This window comes from Heterodontus francisci, chromosome 26 (assembly GCF_036365525.1).
Source record: "Heterodontus francisci isolate sHetFra1 chromosome 26, sHetFra1.hap1, whole genome shotgun sequence".
Lineage (NCBI taxonomy): Eukaryota > Metazoa > Chordata > Chondrichthyes > Heterodontiformes > Heterodontidae > Heterodontus > Heterodontus francisci.
The window spans coordinates 71,383,746-71,406,331 of record NC_090396.1 but is presented as its reverse complement, the minus strand read 5'-3'; the positions used below and the strand labels follow the sequence as shown (position 1 = coordinate 71,406,331).

Below are 22,586 nucleotides of genomic sequence, written 5' to 3'. Positions count from 1 at the left end.
CAGCCAGGGTTCCTGTTTGAGCACTGTTCAGTGATCCCAGCTAGAAGTAAGTGTGTGGACTTTAAGCACAGACAAGATTGAGCTCAGCTGTCAAATCCCCTGTGGGTTGAATGGCCTGGTGACAGGCAACATCTGGACTCTAATGAAGAACGGCCACAGATGCTAACAGCCATGGAATCATATCCCACATCAGTGTAAATAGATTCTGCAAGAGCTAGCAATTGGGTACTTTTCTGTGGATACCTGCTGTAATAAAAAGGATAAAGCATTGCCTGCACCTCAAATTGGACTTTAGAAAATGACAGACAGGGCTCTATCACACAAACGCAAGAGTGAAATACTACTGCAGTGTTAACCAGATCTCACTTTTGCCTGGTTGCAGTCCAAATGTCTTTTCCCCCAACCTTACAACCAGTTGTCTCTACGTTTCATCCAGCCCCAACCTCCCGCAGAGGGAGGATGACAGGTTAGACCCTAGTTACAGCAATCCACATGACGTGTTTATTCAGGTTCATGCTATCAATGGATCAAATGACCCCCAACTGCAGTTTGAGAAACTTCGAACTCAAAACATGCAAATTTTGACTTCCTCACTTTACCCCCTTTCGAGAATTTTTCACTACAGTGTATGAGAGTTCGACTGTCATAGAAATCTAGTTTTGAACTCTGAAGGCTGCAAGTGACTGGGTGAAAGCCTGTTCTTGTCAAAATCCCTTTTAGGTTTCTAGACACTATTCATTCACACACTGAGATGGGGAGGTGATGTGCTCCAAGGCCTCTATCAGAGCTACCCACTAATCCCAGATTTGGAATTGGATGGCAAGATTACAAAATTACTCCTGAACCCCAAACAACCCAAATAACAAAATCCCCGAGTTTAGAAAAAAACCCCACAAATACTTGAAATCTGGAACAAAAAAAAAAGGAGAAAATGCTGGAAATGTATACACAAGGACTTCTCAATTAAAAAGACTTGCATTTGTATCGCACTTTTTAACAACCTCAGGATATCACAAGGCATCTTTCAGCAAATTAAGTACTTTAGAGGTGTAGTCACTGTTGCCACGTAGGTAACTCGGCAGCTAATTTGCACATGCCAAACTCCAACAAACAGCAATATGATAATGACCAGATTATCTGTTTTGGTTGAGGGATATATATTGCCCAGGACATCAGGGAGAGCTCCCTCTACTCTTCTTCAAAAACAGTGCCACAGGATCTTTTACCTCCACCTAAGAGGACAGGCAGGGCTTCAGTTTTATGTCTCACCCAAAAGCCGACAACCTCAGCAGTGCAGCACTCCCACAGAAAAAGGTATTTTCAGCTGATGGTGCTAGCTCTGATAAAGGGCCCATGTGAAAAGTTAATTGTTCATTCTCTTGGACAACGATCAACGTTCTAACTCTTTCTGCCTTTACCCAGTGTTCAATGTATGCATTTCCAGTTTAGCCTTCTCATGCACTAGTCCTACAGCTCACGGAATTGGACTTAATTCAGCTCAAGTTCACTTCAAGCTGCTCCTGATTTGGAATAATGTGGAACAGAGGGAGCAATATTCCTTGCTGGTTTTCTTCCCATGTCATAGGATATATGACACAGTAACAGGCCATTCGGCCCAACCAGTCCATGCCACGCTTACGCTCCACTCGTGCCTTGAAACCAACAGTCATCCGGGGATGGGGAGACGGTGGCGTAATGGTAATGTCACTGAACTAGTAATCAGAGGCCCGGGCTAATGCCCCAGGGACACTGGTTCAAATCCCACCACAGCAGCTGGTGGAATTTAAATTCAAATAATTAATAAATTGAATTAATAAAACAAAAACCAGGAATTCAAAGCTAGTCTCAGTAGTGGTGCCATAAAACTATCGATTGTCATAAAAATCCATCTGGTTCATGAATGTCCTTAGGGAAGGAAATCTGCTGTCTTTACCTGGTTTGGCCTACATGTGACTCCAGATCACAGCAATGTGGTTGACTCTTAACTGCCCTCTGAAATGACCTAACAAGCCATTCCATTGTCATGGGCAATTAGGGATAGGCAACAAGTCCTGGCCTTGCCAGCGACGCCAACATCCCGTGAAAGCATTAAAAAAAGTCAGCTGAGAGAGTTCCAAACTGTGCATCTATACGTAGGATGTCATTATAGTGAACAAGGCATTCTGGGATAATCCAAATGAATATAAAATACAGGTTGTACTTCTGCACACCAAATGCTAAAAGCACTCTAATGCATCACATGATTGTTAGGAAACCTAACAGTGTTTTAGGTTGGCTCAACCGCAGCACTCACTCACATCGGAGTTAGAAGGTTGTCCTTCAAGCACATGGAAATCATAGAAAATGTATGGACACAGGAGGCCACTCGGACTAACGAAGAGCTACCCAGAGGTTATGATGGAGCTGTATAAAACACTAGTTAGGCCACAGCTGGAGTACTGTGTACAGTTCTGGTCAACACACTATAGGAAGTATGTGATTGTACTGGAGAGGGTGCAGAGGAGATTCACCAGGAAGTTGTCTGGACTGGAGCATTTCAGCTATGAAGAGAGACTGGATAGGCTAGGGTTGTTTTCCTTAGAGCAGGGAAGACTGGGGGGGGGGGGGAGCCGATTGAGGTATACAAAATTATGAGGGGCATAGATAGGAAGAAACTTTTTCCCTTAGCGGAGGTGTCAATAATCACAGGGCATAGATTTAAAGGCAGGATGTTTAGAGAGGATTTGAGGAAAAGTTTTTTCACCCAGAGGGTGATTGGAATCTGGAACACACTGCCTGAAGGGGTGGTAGAGGCAGTAACCCTCACAACGTTTAAGAAGTATTTAGATGAGCACCTGAAACGCCATAGCATACAAGGCTACGGGCCAAGTACTGGAAAATGGGATTACAATAGATAGGTTCTCGATGGCCGCCACGGACATGATGGGCTGTTTCTGTGCTGTATAGCTCTGTGACTCTATGACTCATCCCACCATCCTGCACTAGGCTTGTAGCCCTGCAGGTCAGGGTTCTTTAAGAAGACATCCAAGTACTTTTTAACTGCGGTGAGAGTTTCTGCCTCTACCACCCCTTAGGTGGTGAGTTCCAGGCCCCTGTTCCCTCTGGGTAAAGAAAAATGATTCCTCATCTCCCCTCTAATCCTTCTACCAATTTCTTTAGATCAATGCCCTCTGGTTTTTGACCCCTCTGAAAAGCTTATAAATAGATCATTGCTATTTACTCCATATAGGCCCCTCATAATTTTGTACACCTCAATTAAGTCACCCCTCAGTCTTCTCTTTTCCAAGGAAAACAACACCAGCCTATCCAATCTTTCCTCATAGCTAAAATTTTCCAGTCTTGGCAACATTCTTGTTCATCTCCTCTGCATCCTCTTCACTGCAATCACATCTTTCCTGTAAAGTGGTGACCAAAACTGTATGCAGTACTCAAGCTGTGGTCCAACTAGTATACAGTTTTAGCATAACCTTCCTGGTCTTGTATTCTATGCCTTACCAAATAAAGGTAAGGATGCCATATGTCTTCTCAACCACCTTATCAACCTGTCCTGCAACCTTCAGGGATCTGGGGACATACACTCCAAGGTCCCTCTGTTCCTCCACACTGCTCAGTATCCTCCCATTTATTGTGGATCCCCTTGCCTTGTTGCACTTTCCAAAATACATCACCTGACACTTCTCTGAATTGAATTCCATTTTCCACTTTTCTGCCCAACCAACCAGACCATCTATATCTTCCTGCAGTCGAAAGCTTTCCTCCTCACTGTCAACTACATGGTCAATTTTTGTATCATCTGCAACTTCTTGATCATACCCCCTACATTTGAGCCTAAATCAGGAGTAGAAACTACAAAAAGCCCTACTGAGCCCTGTGGAATCCCACTGGCAACAGCCTTCCAGTCGCAAAAACACCTGTCAACCATTACCCTTTGCTTCCTCCAACTCAGCCGTTTTTGGTTCCAACTTGCAACGCTCCCTTGGGTCCCAAGGGCTTTTGCTTTTTTGACCAGCCTGCCCTGTGGGACCTTGTCAAAACTTTTGCTACAATCCATGGTGACCACATTCCATCCCACTTGTCACTTCCTCAAAAAATTCAAATCAAGTTTGAGATATGACCTTCCCTTAACAGATCCATACCAACTTTCCTTGATTAATCCATGCTTTTCTATATGAAGGTTTATACAGTCCCTTAGCATTGGTTCCAATAATTTTCCCACAACCAAAGTTAAGGTAACTGGCCTATAATTACTCAGATTATGCCTTCCTCCCTTTTGACACAATGGTACAATGTTGGCAGTCCCCCAATGCTCTGGCACCACTCCTGTAGCCAGGGAGGATCAAAATATGGTCAGAGCCTCTAAAATTTCCTCCCTTGCTTCTTTTAACATCCTCAGATGTATTTCATCCAGGTCTGGTGATTTATCTACTTTCAAAGACATCAAACCCTTTAATACTTCCTCTCTTACAATGTTTAACCATCCAATATTTCACTCTTCCTCCTTAACTGTGATGTCATCATCAGCCTCCTCTTTTGTGAAGACAGCTGCAAAATATTTGTTAAGAACCTTTCTCACATCCTCTGCCTCCACACATAGGTTACCTTTTTGGTCCCTAATCGGCCCTATTCTTTCCTTAGTTATCCTTTTGCTGTTCGTGTACTTATATAACATCTTTGGATTTTCCTTGCCAGTATTTTTTTTCATTCCCTCTCTTGACTTTCCTAATTTCCCTTCTCATTTCACCCCTTCACTTTCTGTACCCTTCTAGGCTTTCTGCAGTATTAAGCTCTGTGTCTGACATAAGCTTCCCTTTTTTTGCCTTATCTTACCCTCTAAGCACCTTATCATTCAGGGGGCTCTAGTTGGGCTGTCCCATCCTTTTTCTTTGTGGGAATATGTTTACCCTGAACCCTTTGAATCCACTTCTTGAATGCCTCCCGTTGCCCTGACACCAATTTACCTTCACGTAGCTGTTTCTTTTGCTAAATCGCTTCTCAGCCTAGTAAAATTAGCCTTTCTCCAAATTAGAACTTTTACACCATTTCATCTTTGTCCTTTTCCATAACTATGCTAAATCTAACTGAATTATGATCACCACCACAAAAGTACTCTCCCACCTGCCCAGCTTTATTCCATAAAACTAAATCTAGAATTGCAACCCCCCCAACCCCCACACACTTTGTTGGGCTTGCCACATACTGGTTAAAAAAGTCCTCCTGAATGCAATTTAGGAATTCTGTGCCCTCTGTACCTCTAATTCCCACTATTACTGCCTTATTGTTTTTGTATGTGTCAGAAATTTGCTTACAAATTTGCTCTTCTATCTAACTCAGACTGTTTGGAGGTCGATAGCAAATCCCAACAGTGTGAATGCCCTTTTGTTGTTCCTTAGTTCAACCCAAGCAGCCTCATGTGATGATCCCATAATCACATAATCTAGGCCAGTGGTTCTCAATCTTCTGCGTCCTCGGACCACTTAGACAGGACAAAAGACCCAGCAGAGCACCCACTGGCCCTACCCCACCCACTTTCGTTTGCCACCACAAAAACTCATCAGAATTGATAGAAAGAATGGTATCCCATTAAAAGCAGCACCAATGAGATGATGTCTGGTTCCAGGTTGGAGAGTTTCAGTCTCATCTCGGGTTCCACGTTCAGCCGATTCTTCTTTGTTTTCAGCCCCACAAATGTTGAAAATCTGATCTCGCAGTTGTTCTAGTAACATAAAGCTTACTTAAAAAATGACATTGTTGTTGCTCATGACGACTAATGCTGTGCATGAGAGAGCCGGTCTTGTTGTATGGGGTTATGCAAGCAATGGGGATGAGAGTTCTGGCCTGTTCTCTCGTGTGGCCTCCGCCATGGCATTGCGCATCAGTGACTTGCATTTTGGATCAGCCTGCAGACCACCTGGAGGCTCCCTGGACCACACTTTGAGAACACTGATTTATGCCAACACTTCAGTGCAGCACAGAGAGACTGCTGCATTGTCAAAAGTGTTGTCTTGCCGATGGGCTATTAAACTGAGGCGCCAGCTGCCTATTCAAGGGAACATAAATGATCCCATGGTACTTTTTTGAAGGTGAACAGAGTTCTCTTGATACGTGGTCAGTATTCATTTCTTAACAAGCCCCAAAATAAACTCCCCCACTCCCTCCAGCACACCCCCTGAACCATGCAACCTACACCACTTAGAAGAATACAGTGGTGCAGTGGCTAGCACTGCAGCCTCACAGCTCCAGGGACCCGGGTTCGATTCTGGGTACTGCCTGTGCGAAGTTTGCAAGTTCTCCCTGTGACCGCGTGGGTTTTCGCCGGGTCCTCCGGTTTCTTCCCACAGCCAAAGACTTGCAGGTTGATAGGTAAATTGGCCATTGTAAATTGCCCCTAGTGTAGGTAGGTGGTAGGGAATATGGGATCACTGCAGGGTTAGTATAAAATGGGTGGGTGTTGGTCGGCACAGACTCGGTGGGCCGAAGGGCCCGTTTCAGTGCTGTATCTCTAAACAAATAAATAAAGGCAGCAGAGGCACAAGAACATCAGCACTCCAGGCTCCCCTCCAGTCACACACCATCCTGACTTGGACGCATTGCTGTTCCTTCATCACCGCTGGGTCAAAACCCTGGAACTCCATTGCAAACAGCACTGTGGGAGTACTTCCACCACATGGACCGCAACGGTTCAAGAAGGTGGCTCACAACCACCTCTCAAGGGGCAACTAGGGATGAGCAATAAATGGTCTTGCCGGCGATGCCCATGTGCAAAGAATCAATAAACAGAAGATTAACTGGCCATTCACCTAACGGTCATTTGTTCAATCTTGTTATGCACAAATCTGGCTCCAAAACAACAGTAACTGCACTTCAGATAATAAAATCGGTGGCTGTAAAGTACTTTGGAATGTCCTGAGGATGTGAAAGATGCTAGATAAATGCAAGTTCTTCCTTAGTGAAAGACCATTTCCCACCTCTGGAAACAGTAAAAGTAACTAACCTGTTTTCTTGCCTGATTTAGTCCTTGTAGTCGCTGTTCCAGCTCATCCTTATAGTTCTTTGCTGCCTCGATACTCTCCTGGGCCTCCTGAAGCAGCTCAGTCTGAACCTCAATCTCCATCATTGTAATTTCCCCCTAAGCACATTAACAAAATAGCAGTGAGAAACTGTGCCCAGTTAGCTCCACAGAAGAATTTGGCAAGACTTGACTTAAATCAAAGTCAATTATTTACTTCACTTACTTCTCTAATGAAAAGTCACTGACCTGAAACATTAACTCTGTTTCTTTCTTTACAGATGTTGAGTGTTTCCAGCATTTTCTATTTATAGTTCAACTATTTACTTAAGTCATTCTACCTTTAGAAACCAGATTGATCCACACCAGATTAATACTTACAAACTGCAATCTTCCATTAATTTTGCCAAATGTTATTCCACATTGCAAACAGGAAAGCATCAACAATGTTTCAAGCACGAGATTGCAAGCAGATTATCCCAGGGTTGATCATATAATGACTTGGATGAGGCTATAGTTTGTATAATCTCAAAGTTTCCACATAATACTAGAATAGGACTCAAACGGATAGAAAATCACTGGGCCAATAGGTGGCAGGTGCAATTTAATAAGTGTAAAATAATTAGTTCAGGAGCAATCAGAATGGTTTTTAAATGGGAAAATGATAAATTGTGAACAAGAGAAATCTACAGACTACAGTAAATAAATCAATACAATTATCACCTCAGTGCCTAGCTGTAGTAAATGGCAGACCAGGTACTAAACTGCAATAGCAGAGATACACAACAACAATACAGATGGGCTCTTGCTGTGCAATGGACTAGTTTTGATCAGAGGAAGGATACTACATCACTCAAGAGCAACAAAGATAATTGTACATAAATTGTTAGAAGAAAATCAGTGGAACCTCTTCTCCCAAAGAAGAGCGATATGGAATAAATTAAGGAAGGACATTAAAGCAGACAGCACAAAGAGGAGGAGAAAGAGAAGAATAGGTGTGGTAAAAAGTCAAGTGGGAGGGGTTGGCTTGTTTGGATTTAAAAGCCTATTTGTTCCTGATTCAATCTACCTGTTCCAAACCATTGCATTTTTAGGAATACCGTAAAAAACAAATTTAAAACTTGTTCTGGCCAGACTATCTCTCTCTATGTCCTTCCCTCATCTCCTGAACTATTAGCTGGAAAAATGAAGTTTGCCTACCAACTGCTATTATAGTTTCTCCCGCCATTGTGGATTTTGGGTCAGGATTGGGAACGATAACCAACCACAGACTGAGAGCAGACAGCATGAGCATTAAAGGGGCAATGTATTCCTCCAAAGTAAAATTCAACCAACTTGTTAAATTTGTTCACTTGCTTAGACAGAATGGATCAGGTGTCAAATATCCATGCTCATACAACTTTTATTATTCCACTATGTGCTTCCTTAAAAGACAGCAAAAAGGTTGTTGATTTAATAAAAAAAATTGTCTCCTCGACATAAAGTAATTCAGATTTTTTTTTAAATCCCTAAGAACCTGTAAGATAGTGATATTTTAAAACATGACTGAATCCTGGTTCCTGGGCTAGTAAGATCATGATCCTGCGATCCATATCTGGTTCATTTCCAGGCAGTGGCATTCTTGAGACAATTTTGATAGAGCTAAATTAATCTATTTCTAAATGGATTTAATGATGATGAAAAGCCATTGACCTGAAATGTTAACTCTGTTTCTGTCTCCATGGGTGCCTCTTCACCTGAGTGTTTCCAGTATTTTCCACTTTCATTTCAGATTTCCAGCATCTGCCATATTTTGCTTTTGTAATTGAGGACAGGTTGCATAAACTTGTCTTGTATTCCCTTGAATTTAGACAGTTGAGGTGTGATCCAATCTGTTAATTGGATATTAATTGTGTTCAATTGTAGGCAGTTGGTGGGCATTAACTGGGGATTCACCTGTGCCCCTATATACTGACTTAAACTGTGGTTATTGGGTTAGGAGGTGCTTGCTTGTGATCTGTAACAGTGTAAATAAATGCTTATAAAAGTGTGCAAAGATTGGTTCCAGTTATATCCTCCACCTTTCTGGAATAGAACGCAATCAATGCATTTAAAATGAGAATTTCTTCATCTCTATCCAACTGAATATTTCTATTTCCTCTGCCGAGGAATCCAGAACAAGGGGACATAATTTTAAAATTAGATCTGGGTCACTTCGGAGTGAAATCAGGAAGCACTTTATCACATCAAGGGTAGTAGAAATCAAAAGCTCCTTCCCCAAAGAACAGTTCAGCACAGGAACAGGCCAATCGGCCCTCCAAGCCTGCGCCGATCTAGATGCCTGCCTAAACTAAAACCTTCTGCACTTCCGGGGACCGTATCCCTCTATTCCCATCCTATTCACGTCGCTATCGTACCTGCTTCCACCACCTCCCCCGGCAGCAAGTTCCAGGCACTCACCACCCTCTGTGTAAAGAACTTGCCTCGCACATCCCCTCTAAACTTTGCCCGTCGCACCTTAACCCTATGTCCCTAGTAATTGACTCTTCCACCCTGGGAAAAAGCTTCTGACTATCCACTCTGTCCATGCTGCTCATAACTTTGTAAACCTCTATCATGTCACCCCTCCACCTCCATCGTTCCAGTGAAAACAATCCGAGTTTATCCAACCTCTCCTCGTAGCTAATGCCCTCCAGACCAGGCAACATCCAGGTAAACCTCTTCTGTACCCTCTCAAAAGCCTCCACGTCCTTCTGGTAGTGTGGCGACCAGAATTGCACGCAATATTCTAAGTGTGTCTAAGTTCTGTACAGCTGCAGCATGACTTGCCAATTTTTATACTCTATGCACCGACCGATGAAGGCAAGCATGCCGTATGCCTTCTTGACTACCTTATCCACCTACGTTGCCACTTTCAGTGACCTGTGGACCTGTACGCCCAGATATCTCTGCCTGTCAATACTCCTAAGGGTTCTGCCAATTACTGTATACTTCCCACCTGCATTAGATCTTCCAAAATGCATTACCTCACATTTGTCCGGATTAAACTCCATCTGCCATTTCTCCGCCCAAGTCTCCAACCGATCTATATCCTGTGTATCCTCTGACAATCCGCAACTCCACCAACCTTTGTGTCGTCTGCAAACTTACTAATCAGACCAGCTATATTTTCCTCCAAATCATTTATATATACTACAAACAGCAAAGGTCCCAGCACTGATCCCTGCTGAACACCACTAGTCACATCCCTCCATTCAGAAAGCACCCTTCCACTGCTACCCTCTGTCTTCTATGACACAGCCAGTTCTGTATCCATCTTGCCAGCTCACCTCTGATCCTGTGTGACTTCACCTTTTGTACCAGTCTGCCATGAGGGACCTTGTCAAAGGCTATACTAAAGTCCATATGGACAACATCCACTGCCCTTCCTTCATCAATCATCTTCGTCACTTCCTCAAAAAACTCAATCAAGTTAGTGAGACACGACCTCCCCTTCACAAAACCATGCTGCCTCGCGCTAATAAGTTCATTTGTTTCCAAATGGAAGTAAATCCTATCCCGAAGAATCCTCTCGAATAATTTCGCTACCACTGACGTAAGGCTCACCGCCGAGGTTGATTGAAATTTTCAAGACTGAGATCAATAGGTTTTTGTGGGTGAGGGTATCAATGAATCAAAGGGAGGTACAGATCAACTGTGACATCACTGAATGGTGAAACAGGCTTGAAGGGCTGAATGGCATCTTCCTGTTCCTATGTTCCACAGGTTAAATGAAGCAAAATAAAAATTGTGTATTTTATTGGTTTCACAATAATGTGAAATATATAACTAAGGACACACAGAGAAACAACTTCTGACTGAGCTTTATCCCTCCATTACTCAAAGATTGGCCGTGTGATAGATGGCAAGGAGGATAGCTATAGGCTGCAGGAAGATACTGATGGTCTGGTCAAATGGGCAGAAAAGTGGCAAATGGAATTCAACCCAGAGAAGTGTGAGGTGATACATTTAGGGAAGTCAAACAAGACAAAGGAATATACGATTAATGGGAAAATACTGAGAAGTGTAGAGGAAGTGAGGCACCTTGGAGTGAATGTGCACAGATCCCCGAAGGTCACAGGACAGGTCATTAAGGTGGTTAAGAAGGCATATGGAATCCTTTCCTTTATTAGCTGAGGTATAGAATAAGAGCAGGGAGGTTATGCTGGAACTATATAAATCATTGGTTAGGCCACAATTTGAGTAGTGTACAGTTCTGGTCACCTCATCAGAAAGGATGTAATTGCACTAGACAAGGTATAGAGGAGATTTACAAGGATGTTGCCAGGACTGGAAAAATGCAACTATGAGGAAAGATTGGATAGGTTAGGGTTGTTCTCTTTGAAGCAGAGAAGGCTGAAGGGAGATTTGATTGAAATGCACAAAACTTTGAGGGGCCTGGATAGAGTGGAGGTGAAGGGCCTATTTACCTTAGCAGAGGGGTCAGTGACTAGGGGTATAGGTTTAAAGTGATTGGTAGAAAGACTAGAGGGGAGAAGAGCAAAAGTGTTTTCACGCAAAGGGTGGTGGGGGTCTAGAACTCACTGCCTGAAAGAGTAGTTGAGGCAGAAACTTTCAACTCATTCAAAAGGATGCACCTCAAATACCATAATCTACAGGGCCAAGGACCAAATGCTGGAAGGTGGGATTAGACTGGGTGGATCATTTTTCAGCCGGCACAGACACGATGGGCCAAGTGGCCTCTTTCAGTGCCATAAACTTTCCATGATTCTACTCCCTGTCTCTACAGCCTTTACAGAACAAAACTGTACACAGGAATATTTACGGCATACAGCTGGGAGTTGGAATATATTGGGATGCAATTTCACAAGTGCTGGATGTTTTTCAGTACCTCAGCCAAATGGCCACTAATCACACAAGCACCTAAGCAGTGAAGGTCAGTCGAGAGAGCATCACAACTGAGCCAGGTGATGTCCTCAATCAATGGTCAACATGTGGCTTTTCCAGCAGGTATCTCAGGATAACAATTAAGCGATTCCGCCCCTCTCCTCCAAGAATAATGGCTGTGAGGTCAAGCGTCCCACCCAAGCTCAAATCAGCAAAGACTGGATACAAAACCTTGGAGCTTCCTTATTCTGTACAATTTCAGTTCTCATAGTAACTGTTCTGACTGGACATTCAGCCTCAATCTGCCCACATACAATAAAGAGCATTAAGCTTTCACCATATTTAAATATTGTGACACCACAATGAAAAATGCAAGCCACATTCTCTCTTTTTTCCACAACAGACACCACAAATCCCCAGCTTATGGTTCTCCTCTTGGTTGGGATTCACACTAAAAACTACCTAGGAAGTGACATTTAAGTTTTTGATTATAATGTAATACACTATAGATATAATTATGGATTATGCCTCAAAATACAGGTTATTGCAGAGAACAAGATGCAGCCCATCACTGCAGGTCAAACATAATTCAGCATTTGCTGCTTTTCCTGACATTGTAATATTTAAGGATTGGGATTGTCTCATGCATAACGATTTAGTGAAAGTCAACCCCACCCGAGTTCATGAGTCATTTTCCAAGACTGGGAGGAGATTTGCATAGAAAGCCATTCATATTAAAACAATGCTTAAATTTACTTCATGGATTCACAGGAGAGCACCCATGTGAAAGAAAGGCAGAACGAAAAGAAGGCATGTGGATCCCTCTGTTCGCAAGCCGCACTGTGCCACAGGATAGACACGCTCAGCCAGCTTCTGGAGTCTATTTTGAAGAGAAGGGGAGTTCTCCCCAGTGTCCTGGTTGATATTTATCCCTCAACTCACATTACTAAAACAGATTAACTGGTCATGATCACATTACTGTTTGTGGGAGTTTCGGTGTACAAACGGACTGCTGCGTTTCCTACGTTACAATTTTGACGACACTTCAAAAGTGTACACGGGGATTGGCAAAGTGCTTGGGGAAGTTCTGGGATTATGAAAGATGCTATATAAATCTAAGTCTTTATTGTTAATGCAGCTTCACAGCATTCCCAGGACTCAAACCACACAAATACAGTAAAATGTTGTGGGAATTCATTGTGATATGGGAGTGTTGTAGTTTGACATTATTTGCCTATAATCGGAATAATTCTAAAGGGTGAATCATTCCTACTAATTGTTCTTTCCAAACCCAGGGCCAGACAAAATAGAGGCACAGCAGCTAAGGTTACAAGGTTTGGACAGAGACTGTGAGTATTTAGTCACAATAGTGGAGGGCAATGCCACCCAATCTCTCACAATACCTTATAATATTTGTGCAGTTTCTCAGAGTTCTGGGAATGCTCTGGATTGTATTAATAATAAAGACTTATATTAATATGAATCTTTCATAACCTAACTTATGTTAGAAACTGCCAAAATATTTTAATGCATGTAATTCTGACTCTCCTTTTGTCAGTATTGTCATGACAGAGGCAGGAGGAATGCACGGTTTTTCTAGTTCCACTTCTCCACAAGTCACAACATATATTTAATATTTTCCCCAGTTACCTATACAGTCAATCATAGACTCTATTTTTAAACAAAAAATAAAATACACCAACCAGGTTTCTTTAATAAACAAAATTATCAGTTTATTATAAAACCAATCATAACCAGTAACGAAGCAAGACATTAACACACAGATTGAAATATAAAAGTTCCCTTTTTACCTTAGCCCCACACACGTGCGCGCACACACACAGGTTAACTGAAAACAGAGATTTACTCTTTAGAGCTCTATTACAAAAAAACTTGTTAATTCTTGAAGAGAAAAAAAGACATGGAAAGATGTCAGCTGTCCTTTTTTTTTGGTTTGCCATCCCAAATATGCGTAGACAACTATCACTGGGATCTTCCTAAAACAGTTCTTTTCAGGTGATGTTGAAGATCTGTTTGAGCAGGCTTTCCAGGAGAAAAGCAGCAACAGGGGTTTCAGGCAGGCCTTGCAGGAGGAATGCAACATCAATTTCTCTATTTCTTACACTTGCTAAGAGCTTCTCAAAGAGATGGAAAAAACTGGCAGGCTTTTCAAAGAGCTGGAACAGGCAGAGCTGGGGTTTGTCCTTGGCAGGTTGATTCTTTTACTCCTTTTCAAAACTCTCTCCATACCCCAACTGCCTGTTCAAAGCAAAACCAAAAATATCTCAGGTGTCAAGACTCCTGACCTCTATAAATCTTGACCTGTCACTTCTCTGTAAACATCTGCCCCAAGTCAAAAAGTCTCCCTGCTGGATATTTATCTGAACAAAGGTGCCTTCCAGTAACTGTTGTTTACAAGCCAAGTCCAAAAGACCTTCTGATGACCTCTTTTTTAAAAAAAAGAAAATTCCAGCATCTATGGAATCTTTTTCCAGTTTTAAAACACAAATCCTCATAATTTAACAAAAAAACAGAAGCACTCGTAACAGTATTGAGTTTCATTTGCATTGGTAATATAGACAACTATTCCAAAGATAAATCACCACACTTTTCCCAGATAAGCTGCCTTTTTAAAAGAAAATAAATTTCACATAAATCTATAATTTGGGGCAAAACTTCCATGCACAAAATACATGAGTCATTAGCGATGAAAATGATACACCCACTTAAGATAACATACTTGACTTCTTAAACCAGTGTCAGCATCAAGCACAATACAAATAAAACACACAGTAAAGCTCCCTCTGCACACAATGAACTTATAATATCCTTTAAGCCAAAGCTAATTTAGGATATGGGTGTGGCGGGTGGGGGCAGAGAAGAAGAAGAGACAAGAAAAAGCATAAAAGCACTGAAGTATACACTTTCTGGTCCAATTAATATTGGTCTGAATGAAATCCAAATGCCAGAAGTGAAGAGAGCATTGCCAATCCCACTATCCAGTTTGGTTTAAAACCAATCTTCTTTGGCCTCCTTGTCTCGAGAGACAATGGGTAAGCGCCTGGAGGTGGTCAGTGGTTTGTGAAGCAGCGCCTGGAGTGGCTATAAAGGCCAATTCTAGAGTGACAGACTCTTCCACAGGTGCTACAGATAAAATTGGTTGTCGGGGCTGTTACACAGTTGGCTCTCCCCTTACGCTGCTGTCTTTTTTCCTGCCTACTGCTAAGTCTCTTCGACTCACCACACTTTAGCCCCGCCTTTATAGCTGCCTGCCAGCTCTGGCGATTGCTGGCAACTGACTCCTACGACTTGTGATCAATGTCACAGGATTTCATGTTGCGTTTGCAGACGTCTTTAAAGCGGAGACATGGACGGCCGGTGGGTCAGATACCAGTGACGACTCGCTGTACAATGCATCCTTGGGGATCCTGCCATCTTCCATGCGGCTCACATGGCCAAGCCATCTCAAGCGCCGCTGGCTCACTAGGGCGTATATGCTGGGGGTGTTGGCCGCCTCGAGGACTTCTGTGTTGGAGATATGGTCCTGCCACCTGATGCCAAGGATTCTCCGCAGGCAGCGAAGATAGAATGAACTGAGACGTCGCTCTTGGCTGACATACGTTGTCCATGCCTCGCTGCCGTAGAGCAAGGTACTGAGGACACAGGCTTGATACACTTGGACTTTTGTGTTCAGTGTCAGTGTGCCATTTTCCCACACTCTCTTGGCCAGTCTGGACATAGAAGTGGAAGCCTTTCCCATGCGCTTGTTGATTTCCGCATCGAGAGACAGGTTACTGGTGATAGTTGAGCCTAGGTAGGTGAACTCTTGAACCACTTCCAGAGCGTGGTCGCAGATATTGATGGATGGAGCATTGCTGACGTCCTATCCCATGATGTTCGTTTTCTTGAGGCCGATGGTTAGGCCAAATTCGTTGCAGGCAGCCGCAATCCTGTTGATGTGTCTCTGCAGAGACACTCTTCAGTGTGAGATGTTAATGCAGCATCGTCAGCAAAGAGGAGTTCCCTGATGAGGACTTTCCGTATAACATATAACATACTCAAATATAGGTTGAGCCAATAAATTTTTTAAAAAGACTCGTGTTTGAACTGTGGGTAATGAGCTGCGTTGAGTAAAAACAGAAAAGTGCATTTTAAAGATGAAGGGTAAAATGAGAGTTGGGCAGGATTGAGAGATACATGAAGAAGTAAATGTCACTCAATGTAACTAATCACTGGTGAAAACAGATTTGATCTAAGGGAAGACGTATGTGAGCCTGGGTCACCCGAAATTGTATAATGCTGGGCCCAACTATAATTTTGTTTAAAGAAAAAAAACACTTTGAAGAGAGGAATCAGAGCAGAATTTCAACAGGAAATAGAAGGGAGAGGGCCAAAAAATAGCAGACATGGACTTCAAAAGGTAACTCATTGTGTGAGCCACTTAGGACCATTTCAACATGAAAGCTGCTATCCAAGTGCAAATGTTAAATAAGGATGGCCTTACAAGATTAATTATTATAGTGCCTGTGATTTTCTGGATGTTACTGTAACAATAATTAGTAACAATAGCAGTTGTCTCATTACCTAGATCAAATCTGGTAAACCGTTAAACTGAATTCAGCTTAAATTTCAGGATTAGTCAAATCAAAAGCCAGCCAGACACCCGCTATCGTGCCATACCATACACAAGGGTGGGACAGGAAGACAGGACACAAGTGCTATCATGTCATAGAGTCATACAGCATAGAAACAGGCCCTTCGGCTCACCGCATCCATGCCGACCATAATGTCCATCTATACTAATCCCAGCTGCCAGCATTAATTCCATATCCCTCTATGCCTTGCTCATTCAAGTACCTGTCCAGATGACTCTTAAATGTTGCTACTGTTCCTGCCTCCACCACCTCCTCTGGTAGCTCATTCCAGATACCCACTATTCTTTGTGTGAAATATTTACCCCTTTGATCCCCTTTAAACCTCCTCCGTCTCACCTTAAATCTATGCCCTCTAGTTTTAGTCACCCCTACCATGGGAAACAGACTCTGGCTATCTACCCTATCTATGCCTCTCATAATTTTATATACCTCTATCATGTCCCCTCTCAGCCTCCTTTGCTCCAGGGAAAACAGACCCAGCCTATTCAATCTCTTTATAACGCAAGCCCTTCAAACCAGGCAACATCCTTGTGAATCATTTCTGCACCCTCTCTAGCTTAGTCTGCTGATGAGGTCAAAGGCTTTGGTGAGATCTATGAAGGGCAACGTAGAGGGGCATCCGTTGTTCGCTGCATTTCTCCTGTAGCTGGCGAAGGAAGAACAGCATGTCAACAGTGGATCCCTCTGTTCGCAAGCCGCACTGTGCCACAGGTAGACACGCTCAGCCAGCTTCTGGTGTCTGTTTAAAAAAACTCGAGCGACGGCTTTCCCCACTGTGCTGAGCAGGGAGATTCCACGATAGTTGTTGCAGTCACCGTGGTCATCCCTTGTTCTTATAGAGGGTGATGATATTGGCATCACGCATGTCCTGTGGTACTGCTCCCTCGTCCCAGCACAGGCAAAGCAGTTCATGGAGTGCTGAGAGTATAGCAGGCTTGGCAGATTTGATTATTTCAGGGGTAATGCCGTTCTTTCCAGGGGCTTTTCCGCTGGCGAGAGAATTGATGGCATTACTGAGCTCCGATTTTGTTGGCTGTTCGTCCAGCTCATCCACGACTGGAAGAGACTGGACTGCATTAAGGGTGGTATCAGTGACATCATTTTCCCTGCAGTACAGTTCTAGGTAGTGCTCCACCCAGTGGTCCATTTGCTTGCATTGGTCAGTGATCGTTTCCCCTGATTTAGACTTGGTGGGGGGGACCACCTCCAGGTGCTTACCCATTGTCTCTCGAGACAAGGAGGCCAAAGAAGGGAAGGAAGGGGGGGGGGGGGGGGGGGGGTGGGGTGCCAACTTCTCGACGGTTGGCCCAAAAGCTCTCTTAATGCCATCATACATTCCTCTGATATTTCCGGTGTCGGAGGCCAGCTGAATACAACTGCATAGGTGTTGCCCATAGTCGTTTGCACAGCGCCTGGCTGTTCTTTGCGCGGTGTTGCTGGCGGCTTTCAGTGCTAAGGATGTTAACTCGCTGGGGGCTTTCTTGTAGTTCAGCAGTGCATTGCACTTGGCAGCTATGACTGGTTCCATCTCTTCAAAGTGAGATTGAAACCAGTCTGCATTCTGCTTCTCACGTTTGCCAAAGGTGGTCATTGCTGAGTCATAGATGGTGTCTCTGATGTGGGCCCAATGGTCTCTGCATCCCCTGCAGGACTGTTTTAAAGGGCTTTTTCAAGCGAATTGAGAAACTTTTGTGACAGCTGTGGGTAAGAAATTCTGGTAGGGTTAATGCGCGGGCAGGCATTCTGCTTGGAGTGATGTAACGTCTTCGGTTTGAGTCGAATGCAAGCTAGCAAAAAACATAAAAACGGACTGTAAAAGCCTTTACATGTAAGCAAAAAGGAATTGCCTGGCTAAGACAAATGTGGGTCCATTACAGGCAGAATCAGGAGAATTTACAATGGCACTTCACACATAATCAGATCATAGCATTCTGTTTTCAGAATTAGCCCCGATGAGACAACATTAAGAACAGTCAAGAGAACAAACCAATGAGAAAGAAAGGCAAGGTGGTGGTGTAGTGGAAATGTCTCTAGAATAGTAATCAGAGCCCAGATTAATGCTCTGGGTACATGGGTTCGGATCCCAACAAGGCAGATGGTGAAATGTGAATTCAATTAATAAATCTGGAATTTAAAGCTAGTCTAATGGTGACCATGAAACCACTGTCGATTGTTGTAAAAACCCATCTGGTTCACTAATATCCTTAAGGGAAGGAAATCTGCCCGTCCTTACCTGGTCTGGCCTACATGTGACTCCAGACCCATAGCAATGTAGTTAAAAAATGCCCTCTGAAATGGCCTCGCAAGCCACTCAGTTCAAGGGCAATTAGGGATGGGCAATAAATGCTGAACAAGCCGGCAACGCCAACATCCCACAAACTAATTTTAAAAAAAAGTGTAAACAGAATCACAATGTCTGGGAATCGTGGGCCAAATAGTCTCTTAAGAGATCCATGGGCCATAATTTGGAAGCATCAGAACATCTTATTTAAACAAAAATATTTAGTTGCAGCTACAAGAAGCAGCCCTTACATTTATATAGCACTTATATAGCATTTATATCCCCAGATATTCCAAACAGCTTCACAACTAATGATGTACTTTCAAAGTCTTCTGTTGGCAAATGTGAGAACCAATTTGCCTACAGTGAGGAGGAATGTTGGCCAGGATACTGGGACACTTCCGCTCTTCTTCAAATAGGGAAGCAATAGTTACAACAAGGGAGCATTTACAGGACAATTCACTATGAAAAAGAGCATGCTCTTTCATCTTTGTACAATACCTTGTTTCGGCCTCAATTAGAATACTATGTCCAGTTTTGGTCTCCTCACTGGTGGGTATATTGAGGCTTTTAAAAAGAGAAGGACTGCTAAATTCCCAATGTAAAAGCATCTTAGTTATCCAGATAGATTCAAAGAGCAGTGTCTCAACACTTTGGAGAAGCGTACACTTAGGGGTGATTTGATAGAAGTTTATAAGATGATTAAGGGTTTAAATGGTGTTTGAATAGACAGTTTGTTTCAACTAAATAGGTAGGAAGGACCAGATATCAGAAGGTGGTTCTTTTCCCAAAGAACTGTGGGCCTGTGGAACAAGCTGGGTCAAATTCCTGGAACTCTCTTCCTAACAGCACTGTGGGTGTACCTACACCCCAAAAACTGCAGTGGTTCAAGAAGGCAGCTCACCACCATCTTCTCAAGGGCAATTAGGGATGGGCAATAAATGCTGGCCTTGCCAGCGACACCCACATCCCACGAACAAATATTTTTAAAAATCTGCTGACTCATTGAATTCCTTCAAGCAAGAGCTGGACTTGTTTCTGGCTGGAGCAGAGATCACTTCATATAAAATAGGTACCGTGTAACACTAATCAGGGCCAGCGTGAACTCCCCGACTGGTTTCAATTGCCCAAGGGGGTGGCAGAGGAATTAGATTTCGCTCCCCCCCCCTCCCTCTAATTGGGTTATCTGGTTTCTTGACTCTCCCAGTAGATTACATAGTAGGATGGAGAGTGTTTATAATGTGATGCCTTGTGCATCACATTTGAGAGACAGACTAGATGAACCAGTAGGTTTTTCCCTCTATCATTTTTCATATGTTGGTGCCACAAGTTCTTTATCATCGCATCCAAAAGATAGCACCTCTAACAATGCAACACGCCTTTGATGCTGTACTCTCAACCTAAATTACACACTCAAGTAAATGTGACTGGAACCCACAACTCTCTGACCTAGACGGGGCAGTGCTATCAACTAAGCCAAGCTGGTAACACAAACCGAGCTTTGATGCTTTAAAGGATTATGTTTTTTTTATTTGGCTTTGACCTGACCGTCCATCTTCTTTTAAGCCTTGTTACTGTTTCAGTTCCCAAATGTCATAGTCAAGCCCCACTCTGATTTCCTTTGGCCAAATGCATCAGCACCCATCATTTTGGAGCCTAATCTCAGACAAGCCCATAACTAGTTTATTCATCTGACAGAATGAATATAAAACCCCTCCCATTACTGTTCACAGCTTAGCTAAGTCAGCAGAAAAGCGAATCTGGAACTTCCCCGCTGTGTGGTTCAGTACCTCTGAGTCCTGAGCCACACAGGCTCACCGGTACAACTTGCTCCAAAATGGAGACACATGTTTCAGAATTAGTCGACATAAACAGAATTTGGGTCAAAATACATTTTTCCTCATGCTTGCTGCACTTTAACAACACACCTAATCATTTCATAGCCAACACCCTTCAGAATGTTTTTTTTTTAAAAAGGGAAGCGAGAGGGAATGTATCAGCTCCCCCCATGGTAAACACACCATCAATTGAGGTACTAAACTAGACTGATAGGAGAGTTCCAGATACACTCCTCTGCTAAATTAGCTAAACTACACATGGTAATGAAAGGAATGTCAGTGGCTGGGGAAGGTTCACAAAACAGCCAAGATTCCAGCCTCTCGTTATTAGAATCTGGGTTTGTTGCGATGCCTTCCATGGTTAAATAGCCTACCAATGCTTACACATAGAGAATTGCTACTTGTGCATGGTACCAGAATGCACTTGGAGACCATGGAACTTTACCCCCAGCAAATCTGTGCTTTAGGGATGAGGAGAAAATTGGAGAGGGTGAGAAAAAAGGGGAAAGCAAGAGAGAGTGGGACTGAAGAAATGAAAAGAAAAAGACACACGAAACTGAATCCAGAAGGATCTGAAGTCCATTAGATTAGATTAGATTAGACTAGATTAGAGATACAGCACTGAAACAGGCCCTTCGGCCCACCGAGTCTGTGCCGAACATCAACCACCCATCTATACTAATCCTACACTAATCCCATATTCCTACCAAACATCCCTACACTTCCCTACCACCTACCTACACTAGTGATAATTTATAATGGCCAATTTACCTATCAACCTGCAAGTCTTTTGGTATGTGGGAGGAAACCTTAAGATAGAGGGCTGGAGTTGCAACTTTACTGTTCTAAACAGCCTAGTAACAAGACAGGGAGGAATGAGGTCATCAAGGAATTAAGATAAAAAAATATTCTTGCATGCCTTCTAAAGTGCAGCAGGGACTTCACAATCCATGCACACTGCTTGAAAAAAAGACAGTACATGCTACAGCTAAATGAAGAAGTGCAAGAATGACAAATAAGCTTATAACTGTGGTTTCTGCAAGTTTCCGCCTGTTGCAGCTGAACCAGTTTTCATTTTGAAAAGAGTTTGAAAATAAAAGGCAAGTAGTACATGATATAGTGTTAGCAGTTCTAAACCACACAACCACATCCTTGAGATTGTTGCTTATTAAAAAAAGGACAATGTTGAATGTAAAAAAGGAAAAATGACATTTAAAAATTACGAGAACATATTAAAGTCTCTTCAATCTTATGTAGCTAATAACAGAGAATTAGGCCATTCAGCCCAACAGAACCCTGCTGGTGTCCCTCCAGCATATACACCCTAGTGAGCCAGCGGCGCTCGAGATGGCTTGGCCATGTGAGCCGCATGGAAGGCGGCAGGATCCCCAAGGATGCACTGTACAGCGAGCTCGTCACAGGTATCAGACCCACCGGCCGTCCTTGTCTCCACTTTAAAGACGTCTGCAAACGCAACATGAAGTCCTGTGACATTGATCACAAGTCGTGGGAGTCAGCTGCCAGCGATCACCAGAGCTGGCGGGCAATCATAAAGGCGGGGCTAAAGCGTGACGAGTCGAAGAGACTTAACAGTTGGCAGGAAAGAAAGACAGAAGCGCAAGGGGAGAGCCAACTGTGTAACAGCCCCGACAACCAATTTTATCTGCAGCACCTGTGGAAGAGTCTGTCACTCTAGAATTGGCCTTTATAGCCACTCCAGGCACTGCTTCTCAAACCACTGACCACCTCCAGGCGCTTACCCATTGTCTCTCGAGACAAGGAGGCCAATGACTAGTAGCAGGATATTCAGAAAATCATAATAAAACCATGTTGACTCTGCTTGATTGCATGAAAGGAAAATTGTTTTTGACAAATTGACAAGAGTTCTTTGAGGAAGTAACGAGCAGGATGGATAAAGGGGAACCAGTAGATGTAGTACA

At 43.2% G+C, this 22,586-nt stretch overlaps 1 protein-coding gene across 2 annotated transcripts in view; it reads right to left on the bottom strand.

The window, feature by feature from the left end:
* Positions 1-22,586, bottom strand: part of crlf3 (cytokine receptor-like factor 3) — a 72,245-nt gene that overhangs the window by 38,583 nt on the left and 11,076 nt on the right. The window contains exon 2 of one of the 2 annotated variants that reach the window (XM_068058556.1): positions 6,992-7,126. In XM_068058556.1, the coding sequence (XP_067914657.1) occupies positions 6,992-7,114 (123 nt within the window). In that variant the 5' untranslated portion in view covers positions 7,115-7,126. The remainder of the gene's footprint in view (positions 1-6,991; positions 7,127-22,586) is intronic. The other variant, XM_068058557.1, reaches the window with a different exon arrangement.